Source organism: Salvelinus sp. IW2-2015, linkage group LG12 (assembly GCF_002910315.2).
Source record: "Salvelinus sp. IW2-2015 linkage group LG12, ASM291031v2, whole genome shotgun sequence".
Classification (NCBI taxonomy): domain Eukaryota; kingdom Metazoa; phylum Chordata; class Actinopteri; order Salmoniformes; family Salmonidae; genus Salvelinus; species Salvelinus sp. IW2-2015.
Genome location: NC_036852.1, coordinates 2,156,524 through 2,173,791, shown reverse-complemented (window position 1 = coordinate 2,173,791; position 17,268 = coordinate 2,156,524). Strand labels below are relative to the sequence as shown.

Genomic DNA, 17,268 nt, shown 5'->3' with positions numbered 1-17,268 from the left:
CAGTCAACTTAGTGTATGTAAACTTCTGACCCACTGGAATTGTGATACAGTGAATTATAAGTGAAATAATCTGTCTGTAAACAATTGTTGGAAAAATTACTTGTGTCATGCACAAAGTAGATGTCCTAACCGACTTACCGAACAAACTATAGTTTGTTCACAAGAAATTTGTGGAGTGGTTGAAAACGAGTTTTTATTACTCCAACCTAAGTGTATGTAAACTTCCGACTTCAACTGTGTATATATATATATAGTTTTCTGAAATTCTACACATTTTGTCATGGGGCGGAGAGTAATTTTTGCGGTTTAAAGCCAATTATCTGCAATTCTACACATTTTACCATGACTTATGCCATGTTAATGATATCTGATTTTTTTTTTGAGTGAGAATGACTAACAAAATCAATGTGGGCCCCCTGGAGGTAAAATCAAATCAATCAAATCAAATCATGCCATGCGGTTGGTATTCGGCTATGATTACTACAAGTTTAAATAGCTGGCTAGACTAACTTACCAATCAAAAAACTGTTAGCTGACAAGGTGAATTGAGTGACTGTCAGTGACTGACATAACAAGAGAAAAACTGCTGATGCGCAACCAAATTTAGAAGTAGTATCTTTCTAAATATTCTACTACAGACACACATTGTGCAAGACTAGTTGTAGGGCCGCTTTTCCCCAAACCCAGTCAACACTCTCCATTTTCCTAATTTAGGCTTTGTTATAAAACGGTTTTTAAGTGTAAATGCAAACTCTGCCCAAAATAAAAACATGTCTATTTCTTGTTGGCGTTCATTACTCACACAATGAAAGCTAGTGAAACAAAGGAGCTGGCTTCAGAGTTGAAAAGGGAAAAAAACAGAACAGTTTTCTCTGAGCAGTGCAAAGGTTCACTATCTCCCTGGCCAGTATAACAGAGTTACATTATACAGAAAATGTAAAAATGCAGGACAGAGGGACAAAAAGGAGGGGGGAGAGAAAGAAACAATAATGTCATCCATTTCATAGTACGTGGCTGGGGTCATATCGCATAGTCAGCAGGGAAAACATAGTGAACACACACACACACACACACACACACACACACACACACACACAAGCTGTGTTTGGTAGGCCTGGTGCAGGAGTGGGACATCTTTGAGAGTCCTTCCTGAAGGCACTCAGGGAAGAGAGAGGGCTCTCCTCCTCTTTGTTTATGCCTTTGCCACATGAGCTAGCAGGAATATAATGTGCTCATAGAGTGGCTAGGAGGTGTGTGTGCGGATGGAGTTGCAATGAAGACAAGCCAAACAAACTCTCCGCCACATACCCACGAAACAAAGCTCCTCCCTACTACACACATACTATAGACCAATTGACGATTGACCCAAGAAGCTACATCAAAAACTGAAGAACCAGTCCAACTGAAAGTACTCTCCCCACCTTCTGTTTCTCCCTCTCTCTCATTCTCCCTTTTTCTCTCCCTTCATACTCACTCCCCTTGTTTTTCAAAACACTCTTTTACCCCCTCCCTATCCACTATCTTTCTTCTCTTATTTCACTGTACCAGCCCTGTTAAGTCACGTGACTGTCTACTGTTTTTTCCTTCCTTCTTCTTGCATGTTTGTCTATCATGCATGGATCTGCCTATGGAGAGGAGGAGAGGGGAGGAGAGGAGGGGCGCTGGGAGTATAACAGGGGCCCAAGGAATGCASAGTTGGGAAATCTGCAGGGGAGGAAGAGTGGAGGAGGGAGGGCTGGGGGTGCTGAGAGTTGGAGGGAAGGGGCGGTTGAGTAGCGTCCTACACACGCCACAGGCCAAAGAATCCTCACTGTGGGATATCTGGTATTCATGTGAAATCAGGCAATGTAAAGCATTACCATAAAAGACAAGGGGTGGGGGTGGGGGGCAAAACAGACAGCAGTACAGTATATTCAGCCTTTGTCCTGTCCTCTTGGGAAAAGTAATATATATACAGTTCCAGTCAAAAGATTGGACACACCTACTCATTCAAGGGATTTTCTTAATTTTTTACTATTTTACATTGTAGAATAATAGTGAAGACATCACAACCATGGAATAACACATATGGAATCATGTAGCAACCAAAAAAGTGTTAAACAAATCTAAATATATTTTAGATTCTTTAAAGTAGCCACCCTTTGCCTTGATGACAGCTTTGCACACTCTTGGCATTCTCTCAACTAGCTTCACCTGGAATGCTTTTCCAACAGTCTTGAAGGAGTTCCCACATATGCTGAGCACTTGTTGGCTGCTTTTCCTTCACTCTGCAGTCCAACTTATCCCAAACCATCTCAATTGGGTTGAGGTTGGGTGATTGTGGAGGCCTGGTCATCTGATGCAGCACTCCATCACTCTCCTTCATGGTCAAATAGCCCTTACACAGCCTGGAGGTGTGTTGGGTCATTGTCCTGTTGAAAAAACAAACGATAGTCCCACTAAGCGCAAAACAGATGGGATGGCAAATCGATGCAGAATGCTGTGGTAGCCATGCTGTGCCTTGAATTCTAAATAAATCACAGACAGTGTCACCAGCAAAGCACCCCCAAACCATCACACCTTCTCCTCCATGCTTCATGGTGGGAACCACACATGCAGAGATCATCCGTTCACCTACTCTGCGAATCACGAAGACACTAAAAATGTCACATTTGGACTCATCAGATCAAAGGACAGTTTTCCCACCAGTCTAATGTCCATTGATTGTGTTTCTTGGCCCAAACAAGTCTCTTCTTCTTATTGGTGTCCTTTAGTAGTGGTTTCTTTGCAGCAATTCGACCATGAAGGCCTGATTCACGCAGTCTCCTCTGAACAGTTGATGTTGAGATGTGCCAGTTACCTGAACTCTGTTAAGCATTTATTTGGGCTGCAATTTCCAAGGCTGGTAACTAATGAACTTATCCTCTGCAGCAGAGGGAACTCTGGGTCTTCCTTTCCTGTGGCGATTCTCATGAGAGCCAGTTTCATCTTAGCGCTTGATAGTTTTTGCGACTGCACTTGAAGAAACGTTCAAAGTTCTTGACATTTTCCGGATTGACTGACCTTCATTTCTTAAAGTAATGATGGATTGTCATTTCTCTTTGCTTATTTGAGCTGTTCTTGCCATAATATGAACTTGGTATTCTACCAAATAGGGCTATCTTCAGTATTCCACCCCTACTTTGTCACAACACAACTGATTGGCTCAAACGCATTAAGAAGGAAAGAAATTCCCAAAATGTACTTTTAACAAGGCACACCTGTTAATTGAAATGCATTCCAGATGATTACCTCATGAAGCTGGTTGAGAGAATTGCAGGTGTGTGCAAAGCTGTCATCAAGGCAAAGGGTGGCTACTTTGAACAATCTAAAATAAAAAAATATATTTGGATTTGTTTAACACTTTTCTGGTTACTTCATGATTCCATATGTGTTATTTCATAGTTTTGATGTCTTCACTATTACTCAACAATGTAAAAAATAGTAAAAATAAAGAAAAACCCATGAATGAGTTGGTGTGTCCAAACTTTTGACTGGTACTGTGTATACAGACAGATACTTTTCAATCGGTATATTCTACAGTCACCATATACAGCTTCATGCATCTAATGCAAATATAATATTATCCAATAGCTCCTGCAGAATATTAATTTTGTAACACCTTTATGTGTGCAAATTCTGATATGTTCAAGTACACTGCTCACAAAAAGTATTTGAAGTCCAAAAAACACCTATACATATCATGAGTATAAAATGTGCTTGCATTCTAAAGTGACTCGAGTAACGGGCCAATTCAAACCATAATACAACAACCATGTTACTTGTAGTGGAATAGTTTATGACACACAGGGTGTGACCGTATAAAACAAAGTGCCACTGTCAGACCTCTTATCAGACCGTGGTTATCCATCACACCTGTGTACACACAGTTAAATACGTAAATGTGTTACCACAACTGATAAAGTTCCTTCTATGTCACACCCTTCCCTTGGAATACAGATGAGGCTGGACTTCCTGTTCTCTTCAAGTTAGGAGAAGTGAAGGTTGTGTAGTAAGAGTAACGGTTTCGAGCGTTGGACCAGTAACCGAAAGGTCGCTGATTCAAATCCCAGAGTCTACTAGGTGAAAAAGATCTGTCGATGTGCCCTTGAGCAAGGCACTTAGCCCTAATTGCTCCTGTAAGTGTGTCTGCTATATGACTAAAATGTAATGAATGTAAGCGATTGAGTGTGGGAAAAGTATTGATGCAATGTGCAGCAACAGTAGACTGGGTGTCTGTTGAAACAATAAGGGTGCCTGTGGTCTCACTACGGTTGGAGTATGCAAAATAAACAGATGCCTGATAGTGTTGGTGAACACAATACACACAGTACCAGTCAGATTCCACCCCTAAAGCATTTCATTCATACCACATCACAGTGACCATGAATCTACCGTAAACCTCCAGATACATCATATGGCGAGCAGGGTCAGGCATTGGAGGCAGGACCTTTTTTTTGTCCGATATTTTATACATTTCTTCAAACAATATAAAACAAACACACGCAAACAACAGCATACAGACGCACACGAACATCAACGACATCACACCCCCCCCTCCATCTCCAGCACCCACATCAACCTCTGCCACATGGTCTGAAACTGCACCATTTTGTTTCTCTCTAACGCCCACACACTTTCAACATTTAGATAATAAAGCATTTTACCTTTCCATTTTATTAACGATGAAGGATTTGGTTGATTTCCAATTTTTAAGTATACGTTTTCTCAAGATGATTGACGAGAAAAGTATTATCCAAGCCCTCAGGCATTGGAGTCATTACTAACTTCATTTGCAGGCCCTTTTGGACTTATATGTAGATAGATATCTCTAAGCATTGTGGGAGGATGTGGGCGATTGTGTCTATAAGGACCCTGGTGGGCTGTGGCTTCCCGTGAGACCAATCATCTCTCCGATGTGAGTTCATGGGAAAACAATGTGATGAGTCACCACAGTGGCAAATCGTAAATACACTGTACAGCCGATCGGGTGGACATGTGTTAAAAACCACAGCAGTGGCTGAGCAGAAACATCATCAACATTTTCCTTCCCAGAAAATACCTTACTGTGATCTGAGGCCTACGGTGAGCAGGATGGATCAAAATACATCATTCAAACAATGTGAGAGTGGCAGAGGTCAATACTTTCGCTAGTAAGTGCAATCATTCCCATTCACTTGACAATGGAAAGGCAGTAAGCATCTGTATATATGCATTCAGTCAAGGGAGTAATGGAATATGTTAATCAAGTGTGCAGCACACTTGAAATTAGTCATACTTTCACCCAGATTTCCCATGGACTGTTTTGATATCGTCATCTGAATTATGAATCATGCTGTAGAGCAGGGGTACTCAACTCTTACACTACGAGGTCCAGAGCCTGCTGGTTTTCTGTTCTACCTGATAATTCATTGCACACACCTGGTGTCACAGGTACAAATCAGTCCCTGATTAGAGGGGAACAAAGAAAAAATGCAGTGGAACTGGCTTTGAGGTCCAGAGTTGAGTTTGAGGGCTGTAGAGCCTCAATGCAGCTTAATACAAGCGGAAAGCAGACATAGTAGGAAAAAATAAATAAAACACAACACACTGTACCAGTTATTGCACGGTCGGAACTAGAAGCACAAGCATTTCGCTACACTCACATTAACATCTGCTAACCATGTGTATGTGACCAATCACATTTGATTTGATTTGATTTAATAACAACAAAGTAGGACAGGAGACATCTCTTCTCAGCTACTTCTAGATTAAAAACAACAATGTCTCTTATCAGACCAACTGAAACATCACCCCAGCTCAGACATAACAGTCCATAGTTTAGTCTCGCTGGCTGTTTGTGGAGTCTCATCTACTGAGGGCATTTGGGGGGAATGTCAAACATACAGTAACAGATAGGTTGGTCCAATAGTATCCTGAGGTGATGTACTCGTGTCTCGTGAGACTCTTTGTAGTAAACACACAGATACGTAGAGTTCAGGCTAGGACAGCAACGGTGAATCCCTTGTGGGATAACAAAATCTGTCACACACACTAACCCCCCCTCCCCCCTCCCCATCCCTGTTGTCTGTCTGCTCTCAAGGTCACCGTGCATGCGTTTGTGCGCGCGCTTGTGTGTGTTGGCTGGGACAGTCAGCCTCCCTCTCCCTTCCGGTACACTGTGTTGTCTGCAATACTGACTGAATCCATCTCTCCAGTCTCCCCTAACAGACTGATGCAGAGATGATGCAGTTAGAGGACTGCTGGAAGTGAGTCTAATGTGAACTGGCTTAACAGACATCGTGACACATTCATCATAGGCACAATCCTTTCACTAAATGTGATTAACAAATAACATAAATCCTTTTCAGAATAAGTGGCATTTAAAAAAAAAATGTATGACTACTGTAAGAGTACTTAGCAAGATGGCAGCAGGGAGAAAATGAAACACTCGTGGGAGGTACCTTGGTGCAGGCAATGGTAATATTTGGGTGTAAGGGATGGGGGCTTGGGGACTGGCCACGTTCCTTTTCTACCTGCTCATTCTGTATGAGAATCTTCATGCTTTAAAACAAGTTCCCTCCTTATGAGGTGTCAAGCAGAGACATTGGATGTGGTTGTGTGCGATGGAGGAGGAGACAATGTGACAAAGCACATTACGCGTCACGTCTATCTGATCAAATCAGAAGGCAGAGAGCGCCTCCTTGTGGCCATAACACATCTGAGCGTCATCATCATCATCATCACTACCATCTGGTAAAATTCCATTCCCACGTACAAGGAACGCACCGAGTGCAGGGAGGACGGACTGCGGCAGCGGGCCAAGCAAATTATTCAATAAGATCCAAAGGAGCCTTGTGCGGGTTTTTAGGAAGTCCAGTCATTCCTGGTTGCAGTTAGATCAGCACACTGGGGCCAGTCGTTGTTGTGGTAGACCTACAGCTGGTTTTCCCCTTGACTAATCAACAGACCAACCGGACTCCACCCATCTCCTTCCCCATACTGTAGCATGATAAGGGTGAGTTTAACGTGTTCTGAGAATTACGTTTTATTCCCCACTGATCCTTTGTATTTAAAAAAAAGTATTCATACACAACCTCTGTATACCTCTATACCTGCTGTAAACAGTACAAAATGCCTAAACATATAGGAGTGGCAAGATTTTGTGAGAAGATTATGAGTTTTGTAACTATCACCTGCAAGTAGGCTTTCAGAGAAAAGGTGAAACTCTCCCTTAGTTTATTGAAAAGGTCACCTTGTATTCATCAAATTAAAAATAGAGCTAAATCCCCACAACACAAGAGCTCACTATACCAATTACAGGTTCCCAATACCTTTACTCTGCTTACCTTCTATGGCCAATGGGTGTAGCGCTAGAGCAGGGATTCACAAATTTGTTCCTGGGTCCCCCCCTTGGGGCACCTTTTGGTTTTTACCCTAGCACTACACAGTTGATTCAAATAACCAAGTCATCGTCAAGCTTTTAATATTTGAATCAACTGTGTAGTGCTATGACAAAAACCAAAACGTGCACCCAGGGAGGGCCCCAGGACCGAGTTTGGGAATCCCTGCTCTAGAGCATAACTGCATGAATATAAAAAATCTATTTTTCTTCAATGCAAACCACAATGTCATGGCAAAACAATGCCAAATGTTGAAGTCAGTGTGTTTTTGTTATTTTTATTTATTCATTTGACTATTTTCGTTTTTGTTCTTTTACATTTTTTTGAAGTCAGTGTTTACATACAACCCATTCTCTGTTAACGGACTAAATGCATTGTGCACAGCTGCTTATGTAATATAGCCTAGGTAAGTTATACCATTAAACACACTGCCCATTCAATAATAAAGGTTAAATAAAATAAATACAAATATATGAATAATATAATATATGCCACATTCACACAGTCAGTGTGTTAAACTATATCCTGGATAACTTTACAGGGTAAATGTTTGTGTTGCATTTATATTGGCAGACAAATACTGGTAGGTCTATAGTTAGAGCAGTAGGCCTTACTAAGGTGTGACATCGTACAGGTTTACTGTACGATGCCACACAAACATTTATGCAACACAAATATTTACTTTCTTTCTTTATGTCATACCAAACAGAGAATAGATCAAACCCCATTCATCTAACACCGATCCTCATGCCTATTCTACTTTAGCCATTCTACCATTTGCTTGGCGGCAAACTTGCTAGCCACAATTTCACAACCCAGATGGTATGTGCCCATTTCCACAGTTCTCCCTCAACTTGCTAACTTTATTACATAACATAAAGTTATTCCATTTCACAACTGACAGACTTGCCTCATCTTGCTTGTATACTTCCTTTTCTTAGCTTTCATTCATTGGCTGCATTGCAGAATAAGTAACTGGTTTTAGCACTATTGCTTGAGAGCATGCTCCAACATGTCATCTACTGTCCATAAACAACTCCACAACAAAGCAACAAACACTATTATGGCTGACCAAGGTGTGACCTCAAAATAATACTTTAAAACAATGTGATATGGGTAGATATGGCTTTATTTATATAATATGAATTATTATTATTTATTTTCTACCTAATACATTTTTCAACCTAGCCTACAATATATTTGCTAAAATGGAATTGTAAACGTACATGGCAAAATGTCACATGGACATTATTACAATCAAAGATGTTCTATTATATTGACAAGATAGTCGAGTGCACGCTCTAACAATGGAAATACTTTTCCTGAGACATGGAAGCAGGCGGGAGGAGTCACGATCAGGTGGGACCATTCTAGCCAATGAGAGGGCAGATACACGCGTGTGACCAGGCAAAACTCCAAAATAAAATCGTTGTTTTTTTGCCGAAATTCCATGTGCGTCCGCTTATATCAATACATTCGTAACAAAATAACAATTACGAAACTTATATTCGATCAATTAAGATTCACGTAGCAAATTATATATGAATTATTTTGTTTTAGCAAATTCAACACTCTCATTGACCTCCATACAAAAATGTCTCACTTCATGTATTATTTTCGTAGACAGATTTTGGGCTGAGTAAATCCTCTCCCGTAGCCTCTTCCTCTGTGCTACAATGTTGCAACACGTGACAGTTGGACACCGCAAAACAAAACAAATATGGCGGCTGACCGCTCAAGAACTGCAATTCGATTCGAGTGGTAGGCTACGCTGTAATTTTCGAACCGAAAAGGGGTATGAATAACGTTTAGTGCTTTTAAATTATATTTGGTGTGATAGAATTTAGCTAACATATTGCATCAAAGCTTCCGTTTCCCAACATACATTTTAGTGTAGCCTGCCCTGAAGTGCATTAGCTGCATTTTAGAATCTGGTTTCAAAATTCTGTGCAAATGTGTCTGCCACACTTCAAAGCATTGCATAAAAAAATGTATTAACTGCAGAAATGTTTGTAGGCCCAAGGGTTTCCAATGCCAATATCAAACAAAATGTCATGACCCTACAAAAGCTGTAGCCTAAAATCCATTTACATATCAATGTCTTTCTCCCGCCACAGTCTCTAAGAATATGACCACCATGGACACAAAACAGATCACTCATCATGCTCTTCAAATGGACAAATTTAACAGGGCGGGTAACTATGGCAACATTATGCCTCTCCTGACCGCCCTTGATAATGCCTGTGTGACTTGTGAGCAGCTGCAAGGCACAGACATCGTCAGGGTCCTTTACAGACTCCTCAAAACCTGCTCAGACAATTCAGTGAAAAAAACAGCCAAGCACCTGTTGTCAAAATGGAAGAAACTCTACAGTCACCCCTATCACATCTCAAAGGAGAATGGAAGTGAAGAAGAATTCACTGTCATTGGAGAGAGTATGCTGGCTGATAAAGCGTGTCTGGCAGACAGAGGTGGCCTAGCTGCTGGTGCTGGTGATGCTAGTAAACCAGTGGAGTTGGGTGTGTCTTGTGAACATGTGGTTTTTCATACTGGGTCAGAGGACAGAACACTCACAAATGGGACCAAGTGTGGGAGAGCTAAGGGAGAAGGGGTGACATCGTGGCAGGCAGCTGGTGATTCGTCTTCGGGGTCAATTTTGCCCACCCTCTCAAAGCAGTCAGAAACTCCTGCCACCACTTCCCTGGGTAACCCTCCCCTCTGTAAGGATTCCTCTGATTTGGGTTTGAGGACAAAGTGCATCCAGCTCCTCCTTGGAGCCCTCGATCCAGAAACTTCCAAGGAAGCAGAGGGGAAGACTGCAGATCTGGCCCGCGTCATAGAGGTGCACATCCATGCGCTGCACCGTGTAAACCAGGCCAAATACAAGGCCTGCATCAGGAGTAAGGTGGCCAACCTAAGGAACCCCAAAAACGGCCACCTTCGGTGTGGTCTCCTGGGCGGCAGCCTGGGGCCGGAAGTCTTCGCCGGGATGTCTGTGGAGGAGATGGCCAACGAGGAGCTCCAGCAGCTGAGGGAGGAGTACTCATCGCGGGGGGTGAGCGAGAGGCAGCTACCCCAGGGGGTGGAGGGGACGCCCACCCAGAAGCTGCGGTGCAGGCGGTGCGAGGGGTCGGACTGCAGAGTGACGCAGGTGTCCCGGGGCACTCTGTTTCTGCCAGCGTGGGTCCGCCAGGCCACCGCAGACCAGGATGCCATGACCTTTGTGACCTGTAGCAAGTGTGGGGAGCAGTGGTACCACAGCGGCTGGGTGTGCCTCTGATAGGCCATCCTGACCACACTACATGTAAAATGCCTGCTTTGTTTTTGTCGAGATTCTGTTGAAATGGCTTTACCCTATCAAACTGAATAATGCCATGTTTTAATCACAGAAATAAAGGGACATTTTACCACATGATTATGCCTTACATTGTCATTAAACTTGCTGTGCTACATACTGTAATACAAATGTGGTTCTCTTTCTTTTACTATTTCTTTCTCAATCTGGCATTAATAGGTACTGTGTGTTTAGCACGGGGTCTTTCTGTGTGTGAGAACAGATGTTGACATTTCTGTTGAGCTGCAGATTAAGACCCATGTGGCCTTCCTGTGGCCACGTGACCCTGTGAACAGCACAAGGAGCATGTGACCCATTAATCAGCCAAAGACACAGCTCTGGCATGGTCATGTCTAGAAGGGATACAGTTTATGTCAAATTGATGTCAAAAGTAGATTTTTATTTTAGCTAACCCTTTTCCTGACCTAAACTTCATTATCCTAACCTGCTATGTTAATTCTCCTAACCTGCTGCGTAAGTTCTCGTAACTTGCTATGAAAAGTCAATTTTGAGATAAGCTGTATCCCATCTAGACAAAACCCTCCGGCCGGAGGGTTGCTGATCTCCCATGATCCCTCACTTTCTAGCCCACAGCCAGTGCTAATGACTCCGGATCCCATCATTGTGAAGTCTTAGCATTCCAGAAAGATCCATGCTAGTTGGAGAAAGTTGGCTAAATGAGCTATTCTCTGTAGGCAGGGATAGTGGTTCGAGAATATATGGAATGGTAGCAGTATTTTGTTTTACATAAGATTATAATAAATGGTTATATTGTTAAAGAATGTTAAAGTTATTGTCACGCTGTTCGTAATAATGGTCAGACCAAGGCGCAGCAATGTACAGTTCCACATGCTTTATTAATAGTGAAACTTTACTAAACAATGACTACAGAGGTGCAAAGTGCACTAACTCCAAACACATACATTCAGACAATATCGCATAACCCACAGGTGGAAAAATGCAACTTAAGTATGATCCCCAATTAGAGACAACGATTACCAGCTGCCTCTAATTGGGAATCATACACAAACCCCAACATAGAAAATTAAACCTAGAACCCCACATAGAAATAATAAACTAGACTAAAACCCCTAGTCACGCTCTGACCTACTCTACCATAGAAAATATAGGCTTTCTATGGTCAGGATGTGACAGTTATATTGTTAAATGGGTATATCTTTCATTGAAATGGCCATTGAACAGTAGGAAATGTACGATTATTGTATATGATTTGTTCTCATCAGTGTTTTTGTAATGTGTCTGTACATTAGAGATATCTGTATCGGAGTCATTGGAGATAACATTCTGTTTTATCAACTGAATTAAGTTTGTGTTTCACTATCAGTATGTCATGTGTATTTTCAAGGAGTGTCATTTCCAAAGTCCATGCAGTTCCCTATCTTATTGATAGTCTCCCTGTTTATAGCCTTTAACTTTTCAATCATTGTCTGACAACTTTCTCTCTTTGAGACACACACACATGCATGCTCAGGCAGTATGTGTGTACTGTGCATGGTGGTACTTACAAACATAGACACACCTTCACAATCATTCACATTCACACTGTTTAATACATTGTGTGTGCAGGCTTTTCTGCCCACTCCCACTCTGATAATATTACAATAGATAAACGTTATCAAGTGGAAAGTCCACATTCTCATATCTTTCAAAGAGCATACTATTGCTGATACTGTACATTGAGTTACAGCAGAAAGAAATGTAGGGGAGAGTGGGGTAAGTTTGTGCAAAAGGGGTAAGATGAGCCACACTTGTTTCTAAGGAAACCATACACAAAATGTATATTTTTACCAAATACTTAGGGAGAGGCCATCCTTTCATGGAGTCTGTTAAGGAAGAAACCACATGGAAAAAGTGGTAAGCAAGTTATTTACAAAAAACTGATTTTCACCAAGTCATAGGAATTTGTGTTAGAGGTTTCATGATGCTTGTATCTAAACCAAAGTAGATCATTTTAAGATTGTTCTATACATCAGTTGGGGTCAATATGAGGTCCTAAACCTAGCATGAAATTGCATCCTTGTAGTTGTGTGGGCTAAAATAGTAAAATGTTTGCCTTGGGGTAAGTTGAGCCAATGGCAAGTTGAGTAAATTGAAGTGTTTTGTTCCCAGGCGTAATGCAAGGCATTATCGCTGGCATACGAGATAACAACAGGGCCTGGTCTGTTAAAAGTGTAAAATAATAATAATAATTGTTTGTTAGGTGTTAAGCCTGTGTTAAAATATGCTTAAAATTATTAAAAGATAAAAAGTTATTGTGATTCTGTTGAATTGTGTTTGGGAAATAATTATATTTGTAAACTGTAATATTTGTGTTGTGGAGAAATGACCAGGCAGGAGACGGGAGTACAGTTAGTTTTCGTTTAGTCAAAACCTCTCCTGCTCTACAGTTTCCCGGGCACACTCGTGCGCATGTGCATTTCCTATTAGGTGTAGTAACGTACACTGTCGTAATACATCACTGCTTAGTAACAGCATAGTAACTAATATAAACAGATGTAGATCCCAGATACTACATAAACATTTGTATGTTACCTTCTCCCGGGGCTCAATTTACCCCATACTACAATTTATCTTCTTAAAATCTTATTTTAACTACACCGCTAACATTATGCTTAACCTAAATTAAGATTTTGACTTTGTGGTTGTGCTATCTAGTGTAAACCATATTCTTGTCACAACGGGGCTTGGCTATCCTTGACAAAGTGCAGTGTTTGAGTGATTGACTGTGTCATCGACTAAAATATTGCTATAACATATGTTGTAATTAGCTGATCCTTAAAAAACTATCCATTGCATTGTAAGATCTGACTTGTGTATGCAACTCCTGGGCAGAGGAAAGCGCCCATTGTATAGAATGTTACAGTAACGTCATCACAATATTGCCAGAGATGTATTGTATGGACATTGCAATGGCCACATTCAAAAGCCATGGCGCATCAGTGTTTAAAATGTCAATTTCCTGCTATACTTTTTTTCAGTGGGAAAAGCACAATTACACACACGTTAATAGCTTCCTTTATCCATTTAACTCACAGTAGGCGTGACAAACGATCGGTCATATGAGCGTCAGTAGCGCTCGAGCAGTCCTGCCCAGTAGCGCCATGTCACCGGGGAACCTCGGCCGCTCGTGAGGATTTTGCAACGGGATGGAGCGGTATGGCAACGCCGACGTACATTATAAACATCAAGGTACAGTTGCAACCAATTGATACTTTTCGTAGCTAGATATTTCAGACTTTCACATTTAATGGAAATGATATGTGTTTACCAGTTAGCCTAGCCAGCTACATGAAGCCAGCTGATGTTTAGGCTTCGCGCATGATCTCACAGACTACGTGGTTCATGGCAAGCGAGGAGTTCGAGACAACTGGGAACTGAAAAAAAACGAGGTCAAATCAGTCAGTGATCTTCAGGTCGGAATGTCGGAGCTCTAAGAAAGATGCCCAAGTTTTGCGAATTGTAATTCCGAGTTGGATGACAGTTCAAACGATTTTGTTCTCGAGTCAGAACTCGTTTTTTTCCCAGTTGTCCTGAACGCATTGAAGTCAAGGATGTCCGAGATCCCAGTTGTTTTGAACGCGTATATTCACTAGCAGTCTTTATTCATAGTGTTTGTTTGTTATTTAGGCCGTGGGAGTCCGCTATACTTACTCCATATGACAGTCTTGTTGTGTACCTGCTAATCAGCCTACTACCAAAGCAAGTTTGTTTCCAATATCCTATACCGTCACAGAGCTAAAGCCTACGTCCCTTTTCAGATCATCCTCGCGATGGATATGTGTTCACTTTTATCTAAAAGTGTGTCATCAAACAAACAAAGCACAAACATTCCAAGCTTCTGCGCATGTTCTATCCAACCAAGTTCTCTGTTGGCTAGTGATGTATGTAATGCTGGGGATAGGACCAGATTGTCTTGTTCTACAAATCTATGGTAGGATATTTTAATAGGGCTCTTTGTTGAATAGATAGAACATTACCATAGTTACAATAAAGGTAACAAAAATATTAAAAAAGAACATTGATTGCCATGCTGATAATGCTCAAACATTATTATTTTTTTTAAATTCGAACCTGAACAGTAGTCCTACTTCCCCTTTAAATCTTGTGACCGGTGAGAGCCAGTGCTGATATGGGCACATGACTCTCTCTCGTGTGTGTGTGTGGTGTGTGTGTGTGTGTGTGTGTGTGTGTGTGTGTGTGTGTGTGTGTGTGTGTGTGTTGTGAACCACAGCTGCAGAAAGGCAGCATAACAAAGGTGCAGTCAGTCAGTGTTCTCTCTAGTCCAGATATATTCCGGCACATTAAATTCACTGTAGTTGGCTGAGGCAGCTAACAATAGGCAGAGTCTTTAACCAATTTGACTAACAAGACGTGCGTCTGTTACCTATGTCTCTGACCTATTTGGGCTGATTAGCCCATTTCACTACCCTTTTGGATGTTATTATTGCACTATTCATTATTAGTATTGGATAGTAAACACTCTGAAGTTTCTAAAACTGTTTGAATTATGTCTGTGAGTATAACAGAACTCATATGGCAGGCAAAACCAGAGAGAAAATCCAAAAAGGAAGTGGAAACTGAGGCTGGTAGATTTTCAACCAAGCTCCCATTGAAATTAACGCGAGATATGGATGTCAACAGTCTGTAGAACTTTGTCTGATGACTCTACTGTGAAGGGGGCCGGATGAGAGGAGAATTAGTCAGGTCTGCCATGAGGTGACCATTCTTTGACCATGCGCGTTCACATGAAGGGGAGCTCCGTTCCATCGCTCATCTGAAGTCAATGTAATTCCCCAGTTGAACGTTATTCAAGATTTATGTTAAAAACATTCTAAAGATTGATTCAATACATCGTTTGACATGTTTCTATGGACTGTTCGGAACTTTTGGACATTTCGTCAGGTTTTAGTGAACGCGCTTCCCTGACGTTGGATTTGTATACCAAACACGCGACAAAAATAGCTATTTGGTCATAAATGATGGACATTACCGAAAAAAAAGAACATTTCTTGTGGAAGTGGGAGTCCTGGGAGTGCAATCCGACGAAGATCAGCAAAGTGAAGATTTATAATGCTTTTTATGAGTTTTTGACTGCACAATTTGGGCGGGTAACTGTATGGCTTTCTTTCGTGGCTGAACGCTGTTTTCAGATTATTGAACATTGTGTTTTGCCGTAAAGCTTTTTGTAATCTGACACAGCGGTTGCATTAAGAACAAGTGTATCTTTAATTCTATGTAAAACATGTATCTTTCACCAAAGTTTATGATGAGTATTTCTGTTATTTGACGAGGCTCTCTGCAATTTCTCCGGATATTTTGGAGGCATTTCTGAACATGGCGCCAATGTAAATGGAGGTTTTTGGATATAAATATGAACTTAATCTACAAGACATATGTATTGTGTAATATGAAGTCCTATGAGCGTCATCTGATGAAGATCATCAAAGGTTAGTGATTCATTTTAGCTCTGTTTGTGCTATTTGTGACTCCTCTCTGTCTGGAAAAATGGCTGAATTTTTCTTTGAGTTGGTGGTGACCTAACAATCGTTTGTGGTGCTTTCGCTGAAAAGCCTATTTGAAAATCAGACACTTTGGTGGGATTAACAACAAGATTACCGTTAAATGGTATAAGACACATGTATGTTTGAGGAATTTTAATTATGAGATTTCTGTTGTTTGAATTTGGCGCCCTGCACTTTCACTGGCTGTTGTCATATCGATCCCGTTACCGGGATTGCAGCCATAAGAAGTTTTAACACGTCATTTCTTACCGTTATGTATCAGGGCAAACCATAGCCTAATTCAGCACCTGTTGAAAACACAGAGAGGTATGATGTTAGGTTAATACCATGACGATGATGAACTATGTGAACATGTCAAAGGATTCCATGACATGCATTTAATGAGGCCTTTAAGTTCCTGTAATTAGAGTGAATGTGTTCATTTCAACTCTATTAGTCTACCGATGTCTGGTATGGGTATTAAAATTCCAGGTTGTTGTAGGCCTTGGTTATTAATACAGTAACACACTGAAAGGTTAAGCAATGACTAACATTGCAGGCTGCTGAGAAAGTAAAGACGAATGTTATCCTTAAACAAAGACCCAATTAGTACAAGAGACCGGTGGGTCAACCCACTTGCAATTCTATGAATTCTATTTCAAGTTTTTTTAAAAGAGGAGAAATAGAAATCCGATCATCCAATTCCTAACATCCCTGTAAGACCTGTTCGAGCCCTTTTCCAGAGTGACGATTTTATCGGGGCTCCAACTGTTCTGGTTGGTGATGAAGGGGTCATAATGAGTAGAGAAATCTGAGCTTATCACCACCTCAATGCCTCTCCATCACATAATTGATCAATGCCTCGTCTCTGATTGAGGTAGTGTTCAGCAGCCTCCTCAAATACTGTGACAACAATGTGCCACTAAATTGAAAAGACTTGCACCACTGACCTCTAATCAATGGAGTTAACTACTTAAGAAATCTTCTCTAGCCTCTACTCATTTCATATGAC

The 17,268-nt window shown here is 41.2% G+C and overlaps 3 protein-coding genes across 5 annotated transcripts in view; 2 read left to right on the top strand and 1 right to left on the bottom strand.

Moving 5' to 3' along the window:
* Positions 1 to 17,268, bottom strand: part of LOC111970880 (neuronal membrane glycoprotein M6-b-like) — a 178,180-nt gene that overhangs the window by 115,489 nt on the left and 45,423 nt on the right. The gene's annotated exons all lie outside the window — the stretch shown is intronic.
* LOC111970885 (ras-related protein Rab-9A-like) overlaps positions 6,784 to 17,268 on the top strand; it is a 21,958-nt gene continuing 11,473 nt past the window's right edge. The window contains exons 1-2 of the mRNA XM_023997623.2: positions 6,784 to 7,015; positions 13,791 to 13,944. The gene's annotated coding sequence lies outside the window, so the exon portion shown is untranslated. The remainder of the gene's footprint in view (positions 7,016 to 13,790; positions 13,945 to 17,268) is intronic.
* Positions 8,895 to 13,007, top strand: LOC111970878 (transcription elongation factor A N-terminal and central domain-containing protein). 2 transcript variants are annotated; one of them, XM_023997612.2, is made up of 2 exons: positions 8,895 to 9,161; positions 9,518 to 13,007. In XM_023997612.2, exons 1-2 carry the CDS (start codon positions 9,077 to 9,079, stop codon positions 10,678 to 10,680), a joined length of 1,248 nt encoding a protein of 415 aa, XP_023853380.1. In that variant the 5' UTR covers positions 8,895 to 9,076; the 3' UTR covers positions 10,681 to 13,007. The 2 variants fall into 2 exon arrangements, with proteins under 2 accessions (XP_023853380.1, XP_023853381.1); XM_023997613.2 differs by having other exon boundaries at positions 9,081 to 9,195.